General features: G+C 52.5%; 2 protein-coding genes and 1 pseudogene across 2 annotated transcripts; 1 reads left to right on the forward strand and 2 right to left on the reverse strand.

Moving 5' to 3' along the window:
* Nucleotides 1-2,452: 2,452 nt before the first annotated feature.
* On the reverse strand, nt 2,453-3,759 carry LOC112900723 (annotated as a pseudogene).
* A 4,769-nt stretch (nt 3,760-8,528) lies between these two features.
* LOC112898862 (sugar transport protein MST1-like) lies at nt 8,529-11,922 on the forward strand. The gene is made up of 2 exons (XM_025967166.1): nt 8,529-9,092; nt 10,616-11,922. The coding sequence occupies exons 1-2, from the start codon at nt 8,631-8,633 to the stop codon at nt 11,687-11,689; spliced, it is 1,536 nt and encodes a 511-aa protein (XP_025822951.1). The 5' UTR covers nt 8,529-8,630; the 3' UTR covers nt 11,690-11,922.
* Nucleotides 11,923-16,230: 4,308 nt separating this feature from the next.
* On the reverse strand, nt 16,231-19,759 carry LOC112901036. Its single transcript, XM_025969852.1, has 5 exons — nt 19,459-19,759; nt 19,278-19,351; nt 18,283-18,412; nt 17,611-17,916; nt 16,231-16,790 (listed from the first exon to the last, which is right to left on the reverse strand). Exons 1-5 carry the CDS (start codon nt 19,582-19,584, stop codon nt 16,521-16,523), a joined length of 906 nt encoding a protein of 301 aa, XP_025825637.1. The 5' UTR covers nt 19,585-19,759; the 3' UTR covers nt 16,231-16,520.
* Between the last annotated feature and the right edge of the window lie 1,207 nt (nt 19,760-20,966).

Genomic DNA, 20,966 nt, shown 5'->3' on the forward strand with positions numbered 1-20,966 from the left:
CGGACATGGCTCGCATGGCTGTCGCGTTCTACTGCTCTGCAAGTCTCGCGTTCGCGCGCGGCTCTACCATCAAGCAAGCGCGCTACGTTTTGGGTTAGGCGAGCGCCACCGCGACGTGGGTGGTGCGCGTGGGGTGTTGCCGTACGTGTTTCGGTCCTTGCAGCGTGTGTTTCCAACTCCTGATTGCGTCACTCTTTGTTGCTCCACCGCAGTGAGAGTGTTTCCAAAGGTTCTGCCCATCTTATATCCTACCTTTGGCAGAGGACGGATAAAAATTAAGGTGCGGCGGAGTCAATGATCTTCAAGCAATCACTTGCCCCCCTCTTGCAGCTAAATTACGGTTCCCTCTTACTACCTTTCTTTATTGTTTAGATCATCAGAGCTCAATCGTATCCATGGCAGCAACAATTAGAAACGAACAAGAACAGCTTGGGGACTAAGAGTATTGGTCTGTGGTGGAAAAAATAAGGTGCCATGCTGCTCCTCCACCACTATTGCCACCACTGCCACTGCCGCTACCTGACTTTGTCCGTGCTAACATCTAGCAGCGGAAGATGGTTGCGGATGTGGCAATGGAAACGTGCTAAGATATGGGAAGAATGGTATTACATGCCGCAAATTGAGCGTAACTTAGTTAATAAGATTTCTTATACGGATTTGAACACTTAAGTACTAAACTCAGCATGGGTGCTTAAGTACTAAACTTGCTTATATTTTTCTAGTTTATTTCAAAATTTAGCCGGTGCTATACTTTCAATGCTAGATGACGTAGGTACTTGTGATGACTTTATCAATCTCGAGACTTGCTGACTAGGTTGAAAAATAAAGAAAAGAAAGATGTATTTATTTTAAAATTTAACCGAATCTATTATTTTAGTGGCAGGCGATACGCTCGTCAACAACGCGGTGCGTGTGGTGATTTTATCGATTTCAGAAACTGCGGGTTTGACCGAAGAACCATGAATACAAAGATATGCATGTAAGATATGTTTTGAGCTGCAGGACCGAGAAAATACCCTAGAAATCCAGCTACCCGGGACGGACCTGCATCAGGTATAACTCTGGAAATAGCCACGTGCAAGAGGTCCCTTTTTTGTGAGACCCAGAATCCTAGCTTGGGTTGGCCAGCACCTCACCTGGATGCTGCATTACCACACTAGTATGTCACTGCACGTGCGAAAATACAGGAACTCACTTGATGCTTTTTATTAGAAGAAAAGATGGATTGATGGCCACTTGACCCGTAAATTTCCTTGATCTATCCGCGGCTGCTGCGGCCGGTGGGCGAGAGCGCGACTGGCAGACGGTGACACGGCCGGCCGGTGGAGCGAGCGGGCGCATCCATGCACGCACTGCACTTACGGCGCCGGCCGCTCACATGCCGCGGCTCCCAAAAGCTAGCGCTCGCGCGCGGCAAAGATGACAAAAACCCACCGGACTAGCACCGCCGCTGCTCCGCCTGATGGCTCAATGGCTCATCGTCCCGTCCCACTCCGATCTGGTGGACGGCCGGCCGGCCGGCCGCCGCGCCATCATGGCCCTCGCTGAAATTAAGCCCGTGCCCCGGCGGAAAGAGGCCGCAGAAACCCCCCTCCCCCGGCCCCGGGATCACCGCTCGCGCTCGGGTCAACCAAAGCGTACCTGAAGCCATGATGTGTTCCTGTCCGGCTGTCCCTCTCCGGCGCGTCGCGGCCAGGCCGTTGCTCGTGTCGCCCGGCCAGTGGCGGCCGTGCGCGCCCGCCGTACGCTGCGCTTGGCCTATCCCCGGCGGCCCGGCCTGTCACTTGTGTCGCCCGGCCAGTGGTGGCCGTGCGCGCCCGCCGTACCCTGCACTTGGGCCTCGCCCGGGCCGAGTCCGTGCGCGCGGTGCGGCCAGCCGAGCGATGGAGCGACGGCTGATGCAACGGCACCACCCGGACGTGGAGGAGGTCACCTGTCAAGGCACGGCGGGATTAGACGGCGGCGGGGCCGAGCTCCAAAGTCGCGTGAGTGACAAGCCAGCCGCACTAGGGCCGGAGCTAAAGCTTTCGGTAACGCCGAATCTGTGCACTGCGCTGGTACTGGTACCACATGCTAATTTAGTAACGGCATATTAGTGTGCTTAGTATGGTACTGTACTGCATACTGGCAGTACTAATTCGGCGTCCAAAGCTGTTTGTTGGACAGCATCAGGGCAGCTTTGCGACCAATGGCGTCAATCCGACGAATCGATTGATGCTCTCTGACATCTCAACTTCTGAATTTGAGGAACTTGCTAAGATCATCCAAGTTTGACTGTATCTGATCTGAACTTGGGTGCATGCATCCGCTTTTGTTAATCGTACATGTAGTTCGTCCTGCATTCGTTCATTTTTTTTCTTGCTTGAAACTCTAAATTTACGATCCATGTTTTCTTAGGAAAAAAAAGGGTAATCTCTGATCACTTCAACATTCAGAATTCACTTTACACCGACCTTATCATGTAGAGTATCATCGCGCGCGCACCAAGCAGAAAAAAAATAAGGATACGTCTCTATCCATGTTCCGGTCTGTAGTGCGACGCATTATACAGAGAGTATCGAGATGCATGCCAAGTTCATTGGCTCACCGCTCACACTCACGGGCGAGACGAGGATGGATGCGCGTGGGCGTGGCGTTGCTTCATCGATCACTGAAGTCGCCGGACGGGTGCAGCGAATACGAGAGCGCCGTAGTGTGGCGCCACCACGCTCGGGTCGCCGTCCGTACCCGTCACCGGCGAGCAAGAGCACAGCTGCTGCCGGCGGATACGATGCGATCGGCCAGGACCAGCCTCCTCAAAGTTCCCGAACCGGCGCCACTATCCCGCGATCGAGATGCGGCGTGTCAACGGGCGGGGTGCATGCACGCGCGCATCGGCGTCGCGGGCCACACGGACACGGGTCAGGACCAGATCCAGACGGCGTAGAAGGTGAAGGCGGCGTGCTTGAGCTGGCGCAGCGTGAGCAGGAAGCACTGCATCTGCGCGAAGCCGAGGCCGAAGCCGAGCGCGGCGCCGGCCGCCTGTCCCGCGGACCGGATGCCGTCCCCCGGCACGGCCCAGAACAGCGCACCCCACGCCCAGCTGAACCCGCCCGACACGGCGCACGCCAGCGCGAACATCCCCGCGGCGTGCCCGCCCGCCATCCGCGCGCCGCCGCCGCTCAGCCCCGCGTGCGCGGCACCCATGAACCATGATCGCCGGGACCGCGACCTGCCGGAACACCCTATTTTGCGTTAACATCTGTGTCAAGCTGTGCGTCCGCACGTACAGAAAAAGAAAAAGAACAGAAGCGTACGCACCTGGCAGAAGACGATGAGCACGCCGCTGATGGCGCACATGGCCTCCCTGCCGAACTCCCTGGCCGCGAGGGCGGACCCGAGGACGCCGCAGGTGTTCACCAGCACCAGCATGGCGTCGCCGACTCGGGCGGCTCAGCGCCCGCGGGCCGCGGCCTGCGCCTGCATCGGCAGGAGCAGCGTGGTGGCGTTGGCGCGCGTCAGGCGCAGGAACACCTGCAGCATGGCCACCACCACGGCGTACGTCAGGTGCCGCTCGTGCCTCGCCGCCAGCCGACGGAACAAGCCGCCGTCACGGCTGCTCCGGCCTCCGAAGGCGGCTTCCCTCCTCCGCTTCGCCTGGGATCGTTGTGAGCTCGGAGCAGCGCTGGCGACGCTGCACGCGCACGGGAACACCAGGTCGGCGGCGTGGACGTGGCTGGTGTCGAGCAATCTAGCGTCCAGAGCTACCACAGGTCGAGAGGGTCACTGCCGTCCTCGGCGGCGTGGCTGGATTTAGCCTCTGTTTCCTCGTTGCCGAGGACATTGGTGATCTGGGCACCGTGAGTCGGGCTAGGAAGGGCGACGGAGCTGCGGAGACTGGCTACCAGACCGCCGACGGCGTCCAGCAACGGCAGGACGCCAAGGCACATTGACTGGAATATCATGGCGCCGCACCGCACGCTACGTTGCCCTGTGTCAAATTCAGTAGTTGCCCTGTGTCAAGAGATAGCTGTTCTTTCTCTCTTCCACATGGGTAAAAATCTGATGTGGCATAGTGATGAGCGAGCTGACTCATCTCTCCTTTGGAGGAAGCCTAACACATTTTATGTTATTAACTCAAAAATAGGGAACCGTACAACAGTTGAGGCGTCAAATCTAGCAGCGCGACAGTGAAATTGGTAAGTTTGCAGCACTCTTTTATCTTTCAGATAAAAGAAACCTACAACAGGGGACCTAATCAATATAAAACGGCTTAACAAACCTATCAATTTATGGTCCTCTTTGGTAGAACTTCATCTAGCTTCAGCTCCACCACTATAGCGTAGAGGAGCTGGAGCCGGTGGAGCCGTAGTCTGTGGCTCCACTGGCTCTTGTGATCCTACTGGCTCTTGTGATCCTGTGAGAGGGAGGAAGAAGAGAGAGAAAATCAGTTCCAAAGTGCTTTATTGGTGAAGCCGTTTTGCATCACTCCACGGCTCTATTTGGAGCCAAGCTGGTGTTGGAGCTCCAACAAAGGATCCCTAGGAATCCGAAAAAGAAAAAGTGAAGCTTCATCAGGCTTCAGATGTTTCGCATCTAACTTCAACTTTTCTCTCGCCGATTGGCAATTGCGGGGTAGCGGAGGAGGACGCCATCATGCTGCCGGCGAGCCAATCGTTGACTCACGGTAGGTCGAGCTATGCAGGGAGGGAGAAACGCTAGAGACAGAGCAGTTAGCAATAGTGCCTTCCGCAACCAGGCTAGCTAGTCCGTGCTCCGTACTTCCATCGCCAAAGCTTGCCGAGCCAACCGTCCCAAGGAGGCAAGGATGAGGCACTCGAGTCGCATCAACGTATAAAGCCCCAGTGCCGCGTTCCTACTAGCTTGTGTACGGGCTGTACGAAAGTGCTAACACCAAATGGGGAGGATGGCAAGGATGGGTGGGCCAAACGAGCGAGTCGTCACTCATCTCGCGCGATGCTCGGCTCTCTGCCCCTGCGCTCGCTCCATCGGTCACTCACTCCCATCCGCAGCGACTCGCCATGCTGACCGGCGGCGGCGAGTTCTCCTCGCAGGACGTGCGGACGAACCACCTCGGCGCCGCGGCGGCTAGCTAGTTCATCCCCACCCCGGCCTGCGCGAGCTGCAGACGGCAGCAACACACGACCACTTGAGCAAAACTAACTTGAATTTCACCTTTCAAAAAACAAACTTGAAATTTCAGAACGCGTGCTTGCCAATTGCCAGCTCGTTGGTGCGCACTTACCTGCGGAGACGCGCCGCGCCGTGCGGTGCGGGCGGCGCCACCGCACCGCCTCTGCCTCGCCGAACCCCGCAGCCCTCTTCGCTCCGGAGCCCGGCGTCGGGATTGCAGGGGACAGCGCGGGAGGAGCACGACGAGCCTATCCGTCACACTCTACCCCTCGATTACTACTACTATCTACTCGCGCGGTCCTACCGCGTACTCATTCATATACAGGTCGCATGACCGCGTGGGTGTAAACCGACAAAACAAAACCCCATGGACCCCCTGCCATGCTCTCCCCCGCCGGGGTTTCGTCGCTTCCTCTGTTCCCAGCGCGACTTGTCTGTCGCCGTGCGCCCTCTGATCTGATGTCTGCAGCTCAGCAGCTGCCACGAGAGGCGGGCCTCGCCGTCGGATCTGCGCCCCGGACGGTCAGGACGCCGGAATCAGGCAGCGCTAAACAATACTAAGTTTGGTTTGGTGCCTATGCTGGTCAGAAGCAATTTTCGTCAGAGGCAGCCTTCGTCAGAAGCCATGGAACCCCGGCATCCTCCTCCGCAAAACCGACGCCAATGAGAGGAGGGAGGGAGCAAAATTCCTGTGATGCAAGCACCACCGGGAGGACATGCATCTCTGGGGGCTACTCCGGGTTGCGGGTAGGACTGTGCTCCGCGCCATGCAGAAGCAAAAGCTGGCCTGGACAGCCGCCACCGTGACCCATATGTAGAAGGCACGTCGCCGTCTCAGGTCTGCAGGGTGCGCAGCTCCCTCCGCACCGCCGCACCGCTGGCAGCGTCTCCGAGGAAACACGGACCGTGAGCGGCACGCGCGGGAAGCTGTAGGCGAGCGGATGTCGACGGAGGCTCGCGCGGGGCGCACGGAGCTCGCAGAGGCCGGCGGCGGCGGCGCGGCGGGCGCTCCAGCGCAGCAGCCCCCCAGTTACGATATAGGGGTCATTTTGTAAACTAACAGATGAAACATTTATAAAAAACCTCTTGATCTGGATCACGATCCGATTTAGGGGTTATTTTGTAAATTAGGGAATAAATATTTGCATAATATCCTCTGATGTGGATCGCGATTATGGATCGCGATCCGATTTAGGGGTCTTTTTGAAAAACAATGATTCAACATTTGCACAAGCCTCCCAGAACTCGGATGCCTCCGCTCCCGGTCACCGGCGGCACGCGCCCCGTCGTCGTCCCCGGAGGTGCTTCTACGCCGCCACGGGAACACGTCGCCATCGACATCCCGCCTGCCGCCGGCCCTGCACGCACGCCGCCGTGTGCGTCGCCGTGGAAGGCGGTTGCTTGTCGACGATGTACGCGCCGCCCTAATGCAAGAACGCGGTCGGAGGAGTACTGGTCTCCTGGAGAAGCGTAGAGCAGGAGGGAGAGAGGACTAGGCCACTGGTCACTGGAGAGAGCACGCGCGCGGGAGGAGCCGGAGAGAACGAGCGCATGGGTCCACGAGCCGCGACGGGTCCACGAGCCGCGACGTGGTCACAAGGCTGTTGGATTGATGGCCATGGCCTATGGACGCTGGGCGGGGGGAGGAAGCCGCATTGGCGCATTCATTGCCGCCTGCCGGTGCCGAAGACGGAGAGCGCGATCTCCGAGGGAGGGCGGCGTGGCGCCGTGGCGTGGATCCGCTAGCTGAGTGGGCCCGTGTGGCCTGGTGAGGGGACTCGTGCAGTGGCAGCGGCAGGTCAAAAGGCTACACGTGGATGTAGCTGTAGTTTTCCTTGAAAAATACGGGGAAGCTATATGACACCCAAGCATTTCTTCCGCCCTTCGCACTCTATCTCCGTCCGTCTCTGCGCCCGTCTGATCTAGCGCGATTTCCGGCGAGGTTAAGATCCGGAGTTAAGGTTTGGGATTTGGACTCCGGCGATCTCCATTGCCGGGCTTAGAAGGAAGGCCGGGGGTGGCAGGCTGGCCCGGCAGAGATTGCGGGCGCGGGTCGGTGAGGCCGATGGCGGTGGCGCCGTCGGGCGGGCGTTGGAGGAGACCGGTTGGGCCAGGCCGGGGCGGGGGGGGTGGGGGGGGGGGTGGGGTTGGGACGGACATGGCGGCAGCGTTGGCGGCGGCGCCGGGAGGGGCAGGCAGAGGGCCGCGCGGGGCTCCGGCGAGATCCTCCCGCGCTCGCGGCTGGGAAGACGGGGCGGCGGTGCAAGGAAGAAGATCCACCGTCAGATCTTGATTCAATGGTAAAAAAAATAGATGCGAAGAAGGAAAAAGATACTGCTAACGTATTTTTGTTTCAAGAAAGAGTAACTACTGCCGGTGAGAGTGCCGGGGGGCGGAGGCGAAGGGAACCAGCGAGGGTGGCCGGAATGCCGGATCGAAGAAGCTTGCTTTCCGCCTTTTCGGCTCAAAGAGGGGTAGTGAAGACTCCAGGCTTGCAAAAATGTTTTGGCCCAGAGGCCCAGGGACCCTCAGCTGCGTGCCCAGGCCTCCGACAAGCCCAAGGCCATTTTGTCCATCGCGTTCTGGTGGCTCATCAGTAATCTCACTGATGAATCTCTTTCCGCCGTTTCCTTCTTTTTTCGCCGGACGGTGTATGGTTTCCTTTTCTTTTGTTTCCTTTGCCGGCGCAGGAAAACCTGCCGGCGAGCTCCCGGCGCGCGCGGTTTGACGCTGAGCCCAGGCAGCCCCACGAGCGGCCCCGGAGAAGACAAAGTCTACCATCGCACGAACCTCAGGGTCAGGAACGAGCGAAGTGCCAACCATAGGCAGACAGCCGTCGCCCGGCCGCGCTGGTTAGGCGCTGTTCGGATCCAAGTGCAAATGGCAAAAGGGTAAATGGTAAAATTTTTACTCATGTCACATCAGATGTTTGGATGCTAATTAGAAGTATTAAATATATTTTAATTAAAAAACTAATTACATAAATGAGGACTAAATGACGAGACGAATCTATTAAGCCTAATTAATCCATAATTAGAAAAATTACGGTAGCAGTTGCCTTTTTGCACTTTGAGGTGTTTGGATCCAAAAGTGCAAAAAAAAGTGCAAAAGAGCAAAAGTTTTGCACTTTCTCTTTCTCTTCCCATTGGATCCGAACAGACCCTTGATCTCTGACCAGCGTTGCAGAATCCCGGCAGGCGCTTTATTCTTTTGCTTCACACGTCGCAATCCGCGGGGTAGCTACGAGCTTCTAACTGACAGATTCAAGGTCACTGGGAACTTGCTCGAGAATTGAATAATTTGGTGAGGGAATGAGGGCGCTCACCTAACGGAAAATGCTCACGTTGAAGCAGAGCACTGTCAGTTGTATATAGGTGCTGCAGCCCGTGGTCACTGCCTCACTGCCCCAGTGTATCAGCCTAGCTGTTCCGTGACGACAGGCTGCAGGCTTGTAGTAGGTGAGCCGGCGCGCGCGTGCGAGTGATCGAGCTGCAAGCATGGCCGGGGGCGGGTTCGCCGTGGCGGCGGACGCGGCGCCGTCCGCCGACTACGGCGGCCGCGTGACCTTCTCCGTCGTCGTCACCTGCCTCATGGCGGCGTCCGGCGGCCTCATCTTCGGCTATGACATCGGCATCTCGGGGGGCGTGACGGCCATGGAGTCGTTCCTCTCCGCCTTCTTCCCGGGGGTGCTGCGCCGGATGGCCGCGGCGCGGCGGGACCAGTACTGCGTCTACGACAGCCACGCCCTCACGGCGTTCACCTCCTCGCTCTACCTGGCCGGGCTGGCCGCCTCTCTCGTGGCCAGCCGCGTCACCAGGGCGGTCGGGAGGCAGGCCGTCATGCTCGCCGGCGGCGCGCTCTTCTTCGCCGGCGCGGCCGTCAACGCCGCCGCGGTCAACATCGCCATGCTCATCGTCGGGCGCATGCTGCTCGGCTTCGGCATCGGCTTCACCAACCAGGTACGTAGAGTTTTACTACAGCAATCTTTGTAGTGAACAGATGACATAGTTCATCAGCTTGTCAAGGAGTAGTAGCTAGGTAGTAAAATAGTGGGCCATTTCACATCTTTAGAATAAGACTTGGAGCAGTGAATACTCCATTAACATTTCATTTAGATGATGCAAAATAGTACAGACTGAGATACAATATTTCATCAAGTTACCTGTAACTTTAGGCAGATTGAGATACGATATTTCTTCCGAAACACAGTATAGACGCAAATACTCGATCACATACACGCACGCACACTCAATATATGAATACAACACGCAACCCTACCTCTACGAGTATCTCCGAGAGACTGAGCCGGCAGATGCTCGAGGTTGACAAAGTCACCACAGGCGCCTCACTATCAACACCCATGTCGTCTACCACTGAAAGTGCAGTGCTGGTTAAATCATGGAACATATCATTTTCACTTACCAGACAATAACACATAACCACCATTGCATCATGAAAGGTAGCTCTAGTTAATCAAACGAAGCGTAACCCTTTCATTTTGCAGCAACAAAAGTAACAACTTTACTCAAGATCTCCACAAGAGAAATTCAAGTGTGTTGTGCAATAAAGGAGTGATGGATAAACTAATGAACCTCATGTGGCTCTGATGTTTAATTTGTTGTGAGCCTCCAGGTATAGATAGAGCTACAAACAAATTAACCTACCCCTCACTAAACCATGTCTATTTTTTCAAGCACCCTCTTTTATACAATAGCTGTAGCTTGGAGGTACAAAATTTTAGTACATGATAATGATGTAAAGTCTAACTTAGGAATAGTTTGTTTTTGTCTGCTATATGTTGTGGAATCTAGTTTGTTATGGGATTCTTTACTATAGTTCGGGTAAGATTTTACTTTTGGAAGCTATCACAATGCCAACTAGAGCCGTATTGTTCTTACCGACATGAGTTAAATCCAGCACCAAAACTTCGTTGACAAATGTTTCTTTGAGAACTGATGTGATGTGAGTCCAAGTGTTTGGTAATAAGGTACTCTCCGGCCAAATTCCTACAGAAGACATGAAGATCAGAAGGGTTGTCCACCAAGGGGAGTAGGTCTGTACTCTGTAGGTGGCCATGGCCATGAAGGAAGGGTTAGTTTGTTGCGACATGCTGACGAGACGACGCTCGTCCTGGTTCATTATTTGCTTCCTGTCCCAGTCCCTCGAGGTAGCTAGAGCCCGTGGCTGGTTTTGAGCCGACCCATCGCTCTCAAGACCGTCGTCGAGCTGATTGAATAGTGGATGCCTGGTCGCGTCACCTTTTGATCGGTAGCTGCAAGTGAAACCCGTGCAGGCATCCGGCTTTCTTGGAGTAGTTGGCTGTCCTTTTCGTATCACCTTTAACCTCTCGGGCTCTATCTTTAATCCACACCTGTTGTTATGCAAGTAGAGTGATCTATCATGATGATCACATACAGTACGTGCGTGACAAACTTGGACGCACGAGCTCACGACGTGACGTGATGTCGCATGGCAATGGCAGGCGGCGCCCGTGTACCTGGCGGAGACGGCGCCGCCCAAGTGGCGGGGCGCCTTCACGACGGGGTTCCAGCTCTTCCTCAGCATCGGCAACCTGGCGGCCAATCTGGTGAACTACGGCACCTCGCGCATCCCCGCGTGGGGCTGGCGCCTCTCGCTCGGCCTGGCCGCGGCGCCCGCCGCCGTCATCCTCGCTGGGGCGCTGCTCATCCCGGACACGCCCAGCAGCCTCGTCGTGCGCGGCCGCGTGGAGGAGGCCCGCGCCGCGCTCCGGCGCGTCAGGGGCCCCAAGGCGGACGTGGACGCCGAGCTGGAGGACGTGTCCCGCGCCGTCGAGGCGGCGCGCGCCTGCGAGGAGGGCGCGTTCCGGAGGATCCTCAGGCGGGAGCACCGCCACCACCTGGTGATGGCCGTGGCGGTACCGCTGTTCCAGCAGCTCACGGGGGTCATCGTCATCGCCTTCTTCTCTCCCGTGCTGTTCCAGACGGCCGGCTTCGGCAGCAACGGCGCGCTCATGGGCGCCGCCATCCTCGGCGCCGTGAACCTGGGCTCCACGCTCGTCTCCACCGTCACCGTCGACCGGTACGGCCGCAGGCCGCTGTTCCTGACCGGCGGGTTCGTTATGATCATCTGCCAGGTCGCGGTGGCCTGGATCATGGGCTCGCAGATCGGCGGGGACGGCGAGTCCGCGATGGCGAGGCCGTACTCCCTGGCGGTGCTGGCGCTGACGTGCGTGTTCTCGGCGTCGTTCGGGTGGTCGTGGGGGCCGCTGACCTGGGTGATCCCCGGCGAGATATTCCCCGTGGAGATCCGGTCGGCGGGGCAGGGCATCAGCGTGGCCGTCAACCTGGGCGCGACGTTCCTGCTCACGCAGACGTTCCTCTCCATGCTGTGCGCGCTCAAGTACGCCACCTTCATCTACTACGCGGCCTGGGTCGCCATCATGACCGCATTCGTGGTGGCGTTCCTGCCGGAGACCAAGGGGGTGCGGCTCGAGGCCATGGGCGCCGTCTGGGAGCGCCACTGGTGCTGGGGCCGGTTCGTGCGGCCGCCGGTCAAGATCGACGAGGAACCCTGATGTGAACTGACGGATGCAGCGCTTCTAATTTGTGGCGATGACAAGCTTCCTCGGACTTGTTCTGTTTGTGGATGGCTTCAGTTTGTCTGTATGTTCGTCATCTGAGGAAGACTTGTGTGCCAACTAATTACGAAATTAAGTACACATTTCCCTTTTGTGATTTTTGTAATGGCCATCGCTAGTGGATGGACGTTGCCCATCGGACGGTCAAATAAAAGGTCTATTTTTTTTCTTCATAAAAAACAGAGCATGCAGCATTATAAAGCAACTATTTTTTTGAATGTAACTTATAAAGCAACTTTTGAAACATAGAGAAACAACACCAGTCAGCTTTGTTACTGGCACCTCCGTCCGAAAACATATCATTCTAGTTTTATTCTAAGTCAATTTTTTAAGTTTGATTAAATTTATAAAAAATATTACATTTGTGGCACCAAATAAATATCATTAGATTCGACACAAATATATTTTGACCTGGATCGCCGCCAAGTCAGACTTTCGTTGTGGTGCGATCGTGCTGGAGACCTAAGGGGTGCCACTGACACCTTCATGGAGCGCAACTGGTACCAGGGTCGGTTTGTGCAGCCCTCGTGCATACTTTTTGCAATTTAATATTTTTTCTAAAAAATATTTACATTTGGACCTCTAGAAGAACAAAATCCGTTTTTCGACACTGGGTTGGCGTCATGACCGACGGCGCCAAGGTAACACACCTCGCCGCCATGGGTCATGGCGTCGAGATGCCTGTCATGCGATTACGTGGCACGGTGACGAGGCGCTGATGTGGCGCCGACCTCGACGCCGTGGATCCGAAGTTGGCGCCATATCCCCGCGCCCGGCTCTCCTCTTGGGGAGCCTCATCCCCGCGCCATCCTCTCTTTGTCCACTACCGCCGGTGCCACCTCCGGCCGCAGTCCCCCCACGTCCGGCTGCACTCGCTGGTAGCCCTTTGCCGGCTGCACCGCCCCCCCTCCGCGCGTCGGCCGCGGGCCTTCCTCTTGCCGCACCATCCTCTCTCTACCCGCCGCCGTCGGCGCCACCTCCAGCCGCTTTTGACGGCCACAACCCGCCACGTCTGGCCGCCCTCGCCGGCCGCGTCTCCCCCCCCCTTCCGCGCACCGGCTGCGGGCCTTCCTCTTGCCGCAGCGAGAGCGCCCCGTCCGGCTCTGCTGCGGCCCTGTTGGGCGGCTCTACTGCGGCAGCGAGAGCGCCCCACCACGGCTCGTCCGCGGGCCGGGGGCCTCTGGGTCACACTCCACCGGCGACGTGGCCCCGGGGCACGCTCCGGCGGCGCCGCCAACCCTGGTCATGCTCTCCCACGAGACGCGGGCAAGCAAGGTGAGTTTTTTTTCTATCAAATTAGTTTAGCTATTTTAATTACTCAATTTTAGTAGTTTCGTTAGGTAACGTAGATATCAAACTAATGTAGATAGTTAGCTAAATGTAGACACTTAGACAATGTTAGTTAGCAAATGTAGATAGTTAGATAGTTATAGGAAATATAGATTTAGTTAATATAGTTCATTAGTTTAAGTAATTTAGTTAGGTAATTTACTTAGTTATTTAGTTAGATAAATTTAGGTATTTAGTTAGTTAATTTATTTAGGTACTTCAGTTAGGTATTCTTAGGTAATTCGAGGTATTTCATTAGGTAATTTAGTTAGTTAGGTAATTTAGATAGTTAGGAAATGTTATTAGTTATTTTTTATAATATACCTGTCATAACTTTCGTGTTGTACATACAAACTAGATGAATAATTTAGTGACTTTGTATCATGAAGATAGTGTCGAGAAAGATGTGTTTGGGAATGTCATTTTTGATGGAGTGCACAGGGGCTCTCTGATATTCGATGATCGGCTATCTCAGTTCAAGGGGTCGTTCACTTTGGTAAATCGAGCCGGATTTTTAGACGTCTGGTCCTAATTGCATGTGAGGTTGAATGGGAGAAGTATGTGAAGACTCTCATGAAGAATGAGTATCAATGTTTAGATTTGGTTGTGCGGAAGTTATCAAATACTTCCACCCCTCATGTGCATTCAACCCCTAATGTGCATTTACCCCCTCGTGGGTTTTTCAAGAACAGAAGAATCTGCCACCTGTTGACCTTCCGTTACCTAATCTCGAGGTAGATTAGGAAGATGCGGTTGCGATTTCTGATGCTCAATCCGGTCCGAATGAGTTTAGCATTTGTCCTGATGCTGGTGCTCATTGTCGGATTGATGATATCGGTACGGCCCTTTAGGAGATTCCTTTGACCCAGAACCATCCAAGTAACACCATATTTTCTTTTATTATTCACCCTTGATTCCATTCCTTTGTCCCAATGACATCTTTAATTGTTGTTAAAATGCAGAAGATATTCTAGATAATATTGGTGTTCCCCCTTGACTCCATCTTCCAATACAGGACAGGCTTCTAATAGTGTGGATGTTCATATAGATAATGATGAGTAGCCTTATGGGAATGCAAGAGCCGTTGATTCATATAATGAACGCCCAGTTGCAACATTGAGCGAAGAAGATACAGAGCTTGTCAGACTTTTTTTTTTCCTGATCGTGATCCACTAGTTCATGAATTCAGCGATCTCAGTCGTTCCTGTAGTGCTTATGCAGAAAGAAGAGATGACGAGCTGCTAGAGACTTTTAAGGGTGGGGATAGCATGAAAATTAAGAAGGGTCTTCTAATTTAAGGACTTGCATACATTAAGAAAGTGGTTACAGGAGTATTCTTTGAAATGTAAAAGACCATTTAAGGTTAGACACTTCTACGCGGAGCGGCACTACATAGTGGTGTGCGAGAAGACCGATTGCAATTGGAGGATCTATGCTCCGAAACAGAAGGCCACGGGAAAATTCAAAATCACAAAAATTGTAGGTCTACACACTTGCGCCGACATTGATCTACAGCAGAGGCATCGACAGTTGACCTCTACAATGAAAGTTGTACTCAACATTGAAGTGTCAGCCCAATTTGAAGGTGAAGATAATTATGGATATAGCTAAGAAGATTTTTGATTACAAGATCAAGTATGGGAAAGTATGGCGGGCAAAGCAATGGACCTGGAGCATGCCTTATTTCCAGCTCTCTTTTTTCGCTCTTTTTCTGCTGCCTCCTCTTGCCGTCTCTTCTCCAACAACTCCTTCCACTCTGCATCTGACTCCTTCATTCTACGGAGATACTTTTTGTCCTACTCTTTTATCTTAGTGTCGATCCACTGCTTAAAGTCACAAAGCGGGGGAGAGGTCTGCAAAATATTCAATTGTTACACACCTAATATTACTCATAAAGCATATATGATTCTATATGACAACGAAAATATTATACAAAAAATAAATATTCTTACCAGCAACCCAATGCAGATCTGACGAGGTGTAAGGTCGAACCTATAATTTTCACACATCCAATACCTCTGGTTATATGATTCCTCTTTATCAAACTTGGCTACCTTGCAAGGATCACCACAGAAGTACATCGGCATAGGAACACCACTAGGCAGCAGCAAATGGGTGAAGGTTGTTCCGTCATCACCTTTGGTTTACTAGATTTACCACGCCTAGGCATCTAAGGTTGCATATTACACGTATAAATAACTAAATCCTAAGCAATTAATAATACATATAATATAAACCAAATTAATACGTAAATTGAGGAGGGGGGAGGATACCTTGCTCTCGAAGATCTATGGATCAAATTAAAATTTTCAAGGTCAAATATGTCGATTGATGAGGTTAGGCGGGTGAAGGAGACAGAAAAACCAAGACGGGTAAGAACAAGGGAAGAAAGATGGTCGTGGTATGGGCTGCCAGCTCAACGCCAGGGCCTACGGCGCGAAAATCGGCGCCACAGATCTGGGCGCCGTGCTCGGCGCCGTAGGTCCTGATGCCGAGCTGGCTGCCACGTCGGCGCTAGGTAGGCAGAGTATATGGCATCTGGGTGGCACCTCGGCGCTAGACGTGTTACCTTGGCGCCATGGGTCATGACGCCGTCCAAACGTGGGAATAAGCCTTTTAGAGTTCTAAACATAATTTTTTTTCAAAAAAGGACCAAAATGTAAAAAAGACGGCTGGTGCCTGATAGTCGAGGAACCCTATCAAACTTACCGATGCAATGTTAATGGTTGTGATGTTTACGAGCCTTCTAGGACGTTCCATATGTTAATCGCTTTAATTTTTCGGCTCTCTTCTCCATATACGAGTAAGAGTTGGGTAAAGTAAAAACGAAATTCGCACTCAGTAATTTTTGTAATTGTTTAAAAATGTGATGCAAGGCCACTGGCACAAATATTTTAACCATCTCCGTAGCATCGACGACTCCATGGCCCAATGGATAAGGCGCTGGTCTACGGAACTGGAGATTTTCTGGGTTCGATCCCCAGCGGAGTCGAATTTCCTCCTATTTTGCCATAAGCTAGAATTTAGAAATGCATCAAAATCGTCTGGAATATTTCTGAGTGCAAATAGCAGAAGGCACAGCTGCCTTGCACAGATTGCATCATATTTGTTAACAACACAAGCAATGATCTAAACATCCAACGATGCAATAAGAACAGAAATGAGTTCAAAATACTTATTGCACAAGTTCTCAGTTCGGAGGGACTATTACATATAAGTAGCACAAACCGAAGATGAGATCGCACACAGGCGTATCAGATACGAGGCAAGTGATCGAGTCAGATTCTGCTGACTCTACATTATATTAGACTAAAGATACCCAGCATAAATTAAGATCCCCGAGCACAATTAAAGAACTGGGAGGTCAAGAAATGCACATGCCACGCGCTTCAGTGACAAGGGGCAGCTAGCCAGTCCGGATTAGAGCAGACGACAACAATTAGATCAGTGCGATGCTGCTCTCGCCACCAGGGGGCTTCCGGACGCCGCCAAGGTATTCTCGAGGAGCAGGTGTTCCATCAGCGAAGATGTCACTGCCGCTCATCTCCTTCAGCTTCGCGGAGCTCAGAGACTTCTCAGCCGAGGCAGGGGCTTCCTCCTTGAATATGTTGTTGCCTGTCAGTTCCTGGAACTTCTGGTTGTGGATTTTCTTTGCTGTCTTCACCACAGGCTCTTCGCTGAAGGAGATGTTGCTTGGTCCTCCGGCAGGCTGCAAAAGCCATTCAATGCACATAGACTCAAGAGAGGTAAGATGTTCATGCTAACATGATGAAAAGCCGCTAGCTGGTTTTCCATGAATTTCAAGCCATAAGAGGACAGTATTTAGAAATGATGAGAGATTGTTCAATGCACTGCTGTTAGCCTAGCTGGTGTATTTCATGTGAAAGCCTTACAGATACATTCCTTGTAACATAAACACAACCGAAATTCCAAAAGTTCCCGTTTAATATTATCCTATATAATGATAGTAGAAAAAACTATTAAGCATATCAAATCAGCACGGAATCAGGCTCAAGGAAGATTCAAACAACATTCTGAAAGCCCAGCTCCGAATTCTCAGTTGGTCAGACATTCACCTTAGACCGATTTGATTGTTTGTATAAAAAGTAACAGCATGCACTAACAATCTAATATAGTATTGAGGAACTAGGTAGGGAAACCACAGTACCACACTCATGCAAGCACATCAAATAGGGGCTGCTAATGTATGCAGTTTAGAATTAGGCATGTGCATATAAGCACATTGCAATTTTATTAAAATAGCTAGCAACTCAAGTAATTGCATCATTCGAACATCCTAAAACAAATAAAACAATATAAAGAACAGTGCAGAATGAAATACTAGATTGTCCATATTCAGCAATGTATAAAACATATAAAGTTCGAGCTGATATCTGTTAGACATATTTCAAGACATGAGAGCCAAATTTTGTATAATAGGCCCGTAGGTGTTTAAATGGTAGTGCATATACAGCTAAGAAACAAATAAAATGTACATCAAAACATCAACAAGAAGGTTAATCACTTACATGAGATACTTTAACCGATGTGTGGACGCTCCTCTGTGGAAGTGAGAAGTCCACATTTCCTTGAAGCTCCATGTTACGAGCAGCCAATGGCCTGGCAGGAATCTCAGGAGGTGGACCAAAGATGTCACTCCCGCTAAGCTCCTTGGTCTTGGCTTCAGAAAGCTGCTTATTGATTTTAGCATCAGCATCTTCTAGAGTACCACTAAGCTCTCGCTGCTTAGCCACTTCAGGTATCGAAGATGGCTTCTTCGGTGAAACACTTCCATCAGCACTAAATGAGATTTGGCTTATTCCAGTCACAGTTTGCTGTCATGAAAAGGTGAATCACATAGTAAGAAGGCCACACTCGTGTGATTTACAATTAATCAACACAAGGTAATCAGAGAAACATAAGCTATAAACCTATAGTGGAACATGAAAGGTTTTTATGAGCATGGAAGTTACATTAACATAAATTTAAGATAACATTAGAAATATGAGCTATAGCAGATGCATTTCCTTTGAAATATCAATCATAGTGCCTTTCCTTAACAGAAATGGAATAAAATGTGCGTCAACTTAGCATTCTGTCCACATACACATATAATATGAATTAGGATAGATCACCACTATACAGCAATACCAATAAGCAGAGAAGAAGTTTGGTAAGAAGTATTTGAATAGGATTAGTACCTGGTACATCCTTACAGAAGTTTTGTTTGCATGATTTGAAGCCTCTGAGTCACCATTTTCACTCTTTTCAGCGAAGATGCCACTGCCACTCATTTCTTTCAATTTTGATCCAGAACAAAATTTCCTTTCACTACAATAGGTCAACAGGAATGTTACTGTTGACAAAATGGAAGCAATGCTGAAAGTTACATTAACTGGAAAATCCCCAGCTGTTTGGCTACCATCGTCCATGGCAAGAACTCCATTCATACAATTCTTGGCTACACATTTTCATGTAAAACATAAATTTTCTAAAAGAAATGTACACAAGATTCACTGCAGTTGCCCGAAATTTTGTAACAAACAATGTAAAACAAAATTGTTGATACACTAAAAACTACCAAAAGAAACACCATACCAAACAAGCAGCGACAAAACTACAGCCTACATCAAGGAGTCGGTGTGCACAGCCTGGCATCACAGTGTGATAGAAATATCCAAATTTCAAATCGGACGCTTGTGTTCTGCATCGCTGAAATCACTTTCAGTCAGTGCTAAAAAGCTTGTATTGTAGCACCACCAGAAATCCACAACTGATGCCACGAATTTGGACTGTAGCCGCGTGGCCCGCGTCACACGCTTGCACCGTGCAAGCGGCGCAGCCACACACGGTCCACCCTTGGCATCAACCAATCGCCTGCAAGCGACTGCTCTCCAGCCGCCACCATGGGAAGGCGTCGCAAGCATTAAAACGCAGCCGCCACTTCTCGCTAAAGCCTAAAGCCCATTCTCACGAAATGGCTTTCTCGCTAAAACCCGAGCAACCCGAACAGGGTTGGTAGTTGCTGCGCTTGAACTCGACCGGATCGACCTGAGCACGCATCCAAGCAGAGCAAGCGCCGCACGTCGCTAGATCGGATCGGAGCCGGACAAAGCAAGACAGAAGCGGAGCAAACGACACAGATCGAGAGCGGATCAGGGCGGAATGCGGGGAGCGGGAGCCCCCCAGATCTCACCTCTTGCTCAGATCCTCGGCCTCCTGCTCGCTCACCGGCGCGCCGAACATCGCCGGCGTGATCCCCGCCGCCGGCTGCTCAAAAAAACACCACGACCCACACAAGGTCAGCCGCGCCGCGCGCAGATGCAGCAAACAGGATTGATTGACTGACTCGCGGCACGGGGTAGGCGGGAGCGAACCTTGAGGCTGGGGCGGGAGGACGCGGCCGGCGAGGCCCCCGCGGCCGCGTCGGGGCCCGCGGCCGACCAGGTGAGCAGGTCGGCCGTGGAGGTGTGCGGCTTCCGCACCGGCACCGCCCTCTCCATTGCTCTGCTCCCTTCCTTCCTTCCTTCCTGCGGAGCGGCTGCGGGGCGGGGGCGACGCTGACGAGGGATGCTTTCGCTCGGCGCTTGCGCCTGCCCCTGCTCAGCTCGGCAGGCACGCTCCCTCGCGGTTTCTTCGCAGAGCGAAATGGCAGCGACCGCCGGACACCTCGTTTCGAAAAGATTTGCCGGTGCGGCGGGTTTGTACAGGTACCCATCCACGCCTGTCCCGCCCCGATCACGTGATGGTACGGCTGACATGTGGGGCCGGATGACGCTGGAGCCACCTGTCGGTGGGTTCTGGGGCCAAGTTCGATTCGAATTGGAGGCGTTGGTCCCGGCCCACCGGGCCCCGGGTGGAGCAGCGGATCCCGGCCCCGTGTATCCAAAGGTGCATGCCTTTCTTGGGGGTACGTGGTGGATGATGAGTGGGCCCGTGCCGGCCGAGAAGGTTGGGAGATTATTGTAGAGGATCTTGAGCGGGCGGGGTGCCGGTGGGCTCGTGGCTCGCGCATCGGCTGTCGCAGGCTCGCAGCGCCCCACTCTTCGTACGGAAGCTACGCTCGCCCACTGACAGTTTGGCCCACGCGGGATTCACTGTCAGCGCGACGGCTAATTGCGTGACTAGAACGTCTCCGAGTGGGCGCAGTGAAAGAGACTCGTAACTACGCCAGCTCGAGCACTTTTACTTTCACACCTTTTCGTTTTCTCTCTTCTCTATCTAGCTTCACCTTCACGATAACGAGCCACCTCGGTCACGAGTATAATACGGCGTCCAGGACAGTGGAGGTTAACGATAACGAGACATGTACACCCCCACGTTTCTTTTCGAACTATTTTAGCAGCTCGACATTTTTTCCCCCTGCAGGTTGCATGGTCAGAGGTTAGGTCAGGTGCTTGCTTCTTTAATCGCAGAGATCAGTCAGCCTGCGATGACTGATGAGCTGCCCAGATCGTAGCTGGTCAGAAAACTGCATGGTTTTTGGAGCCACTCGCAAAAAAAAAAAATGATTTGGAGTCGACACACGCCAGGCTATCGCGCGCAAAGGGATTTCTCTGTAGCTTGCAAGCCATGAAACAAGATCCGTGCGTGTTAGGCAGGCGGCGGGCCTTTGGGCGGTCAACCGATGCAAGAAGGATCCTTTGGGGGTTGGGCTTCAAGCTGGCCTGTGGATGATTCGTGGGCCTGTGGCCCGGTTAAGTGTGCGTGGTGAGATGATAGATATCTCAACAAGTGGGTTGTTTCCCTTTCTTTTTATTTAACTTCCTATGATTTTAGCGGGTAAAAATTGGAATCCAACCAACCACATCTTAAAGCCTATACTATTACTTTGCCAAATTTACATATCCGAATAAATAGTGATGAAATGATTTTGAGGTTTAGG

The sequence above is a fragment of the Panicum hallii genome, chromosome 7 (genome assembly GCF_002211085.1).
Source record: "Panicum hallii strain FIL2 chromosome 7, PHallii_v3.1, whole genome shotgun sequence".
In the NCBI taxonomy this organism is placed as follows: domain Eukaryota; kingdom Viridiplantae; phylum Streptophyta; class Magnoliopsida; order Poales; family Poaceae; genus Panicum; species Panicum hallii.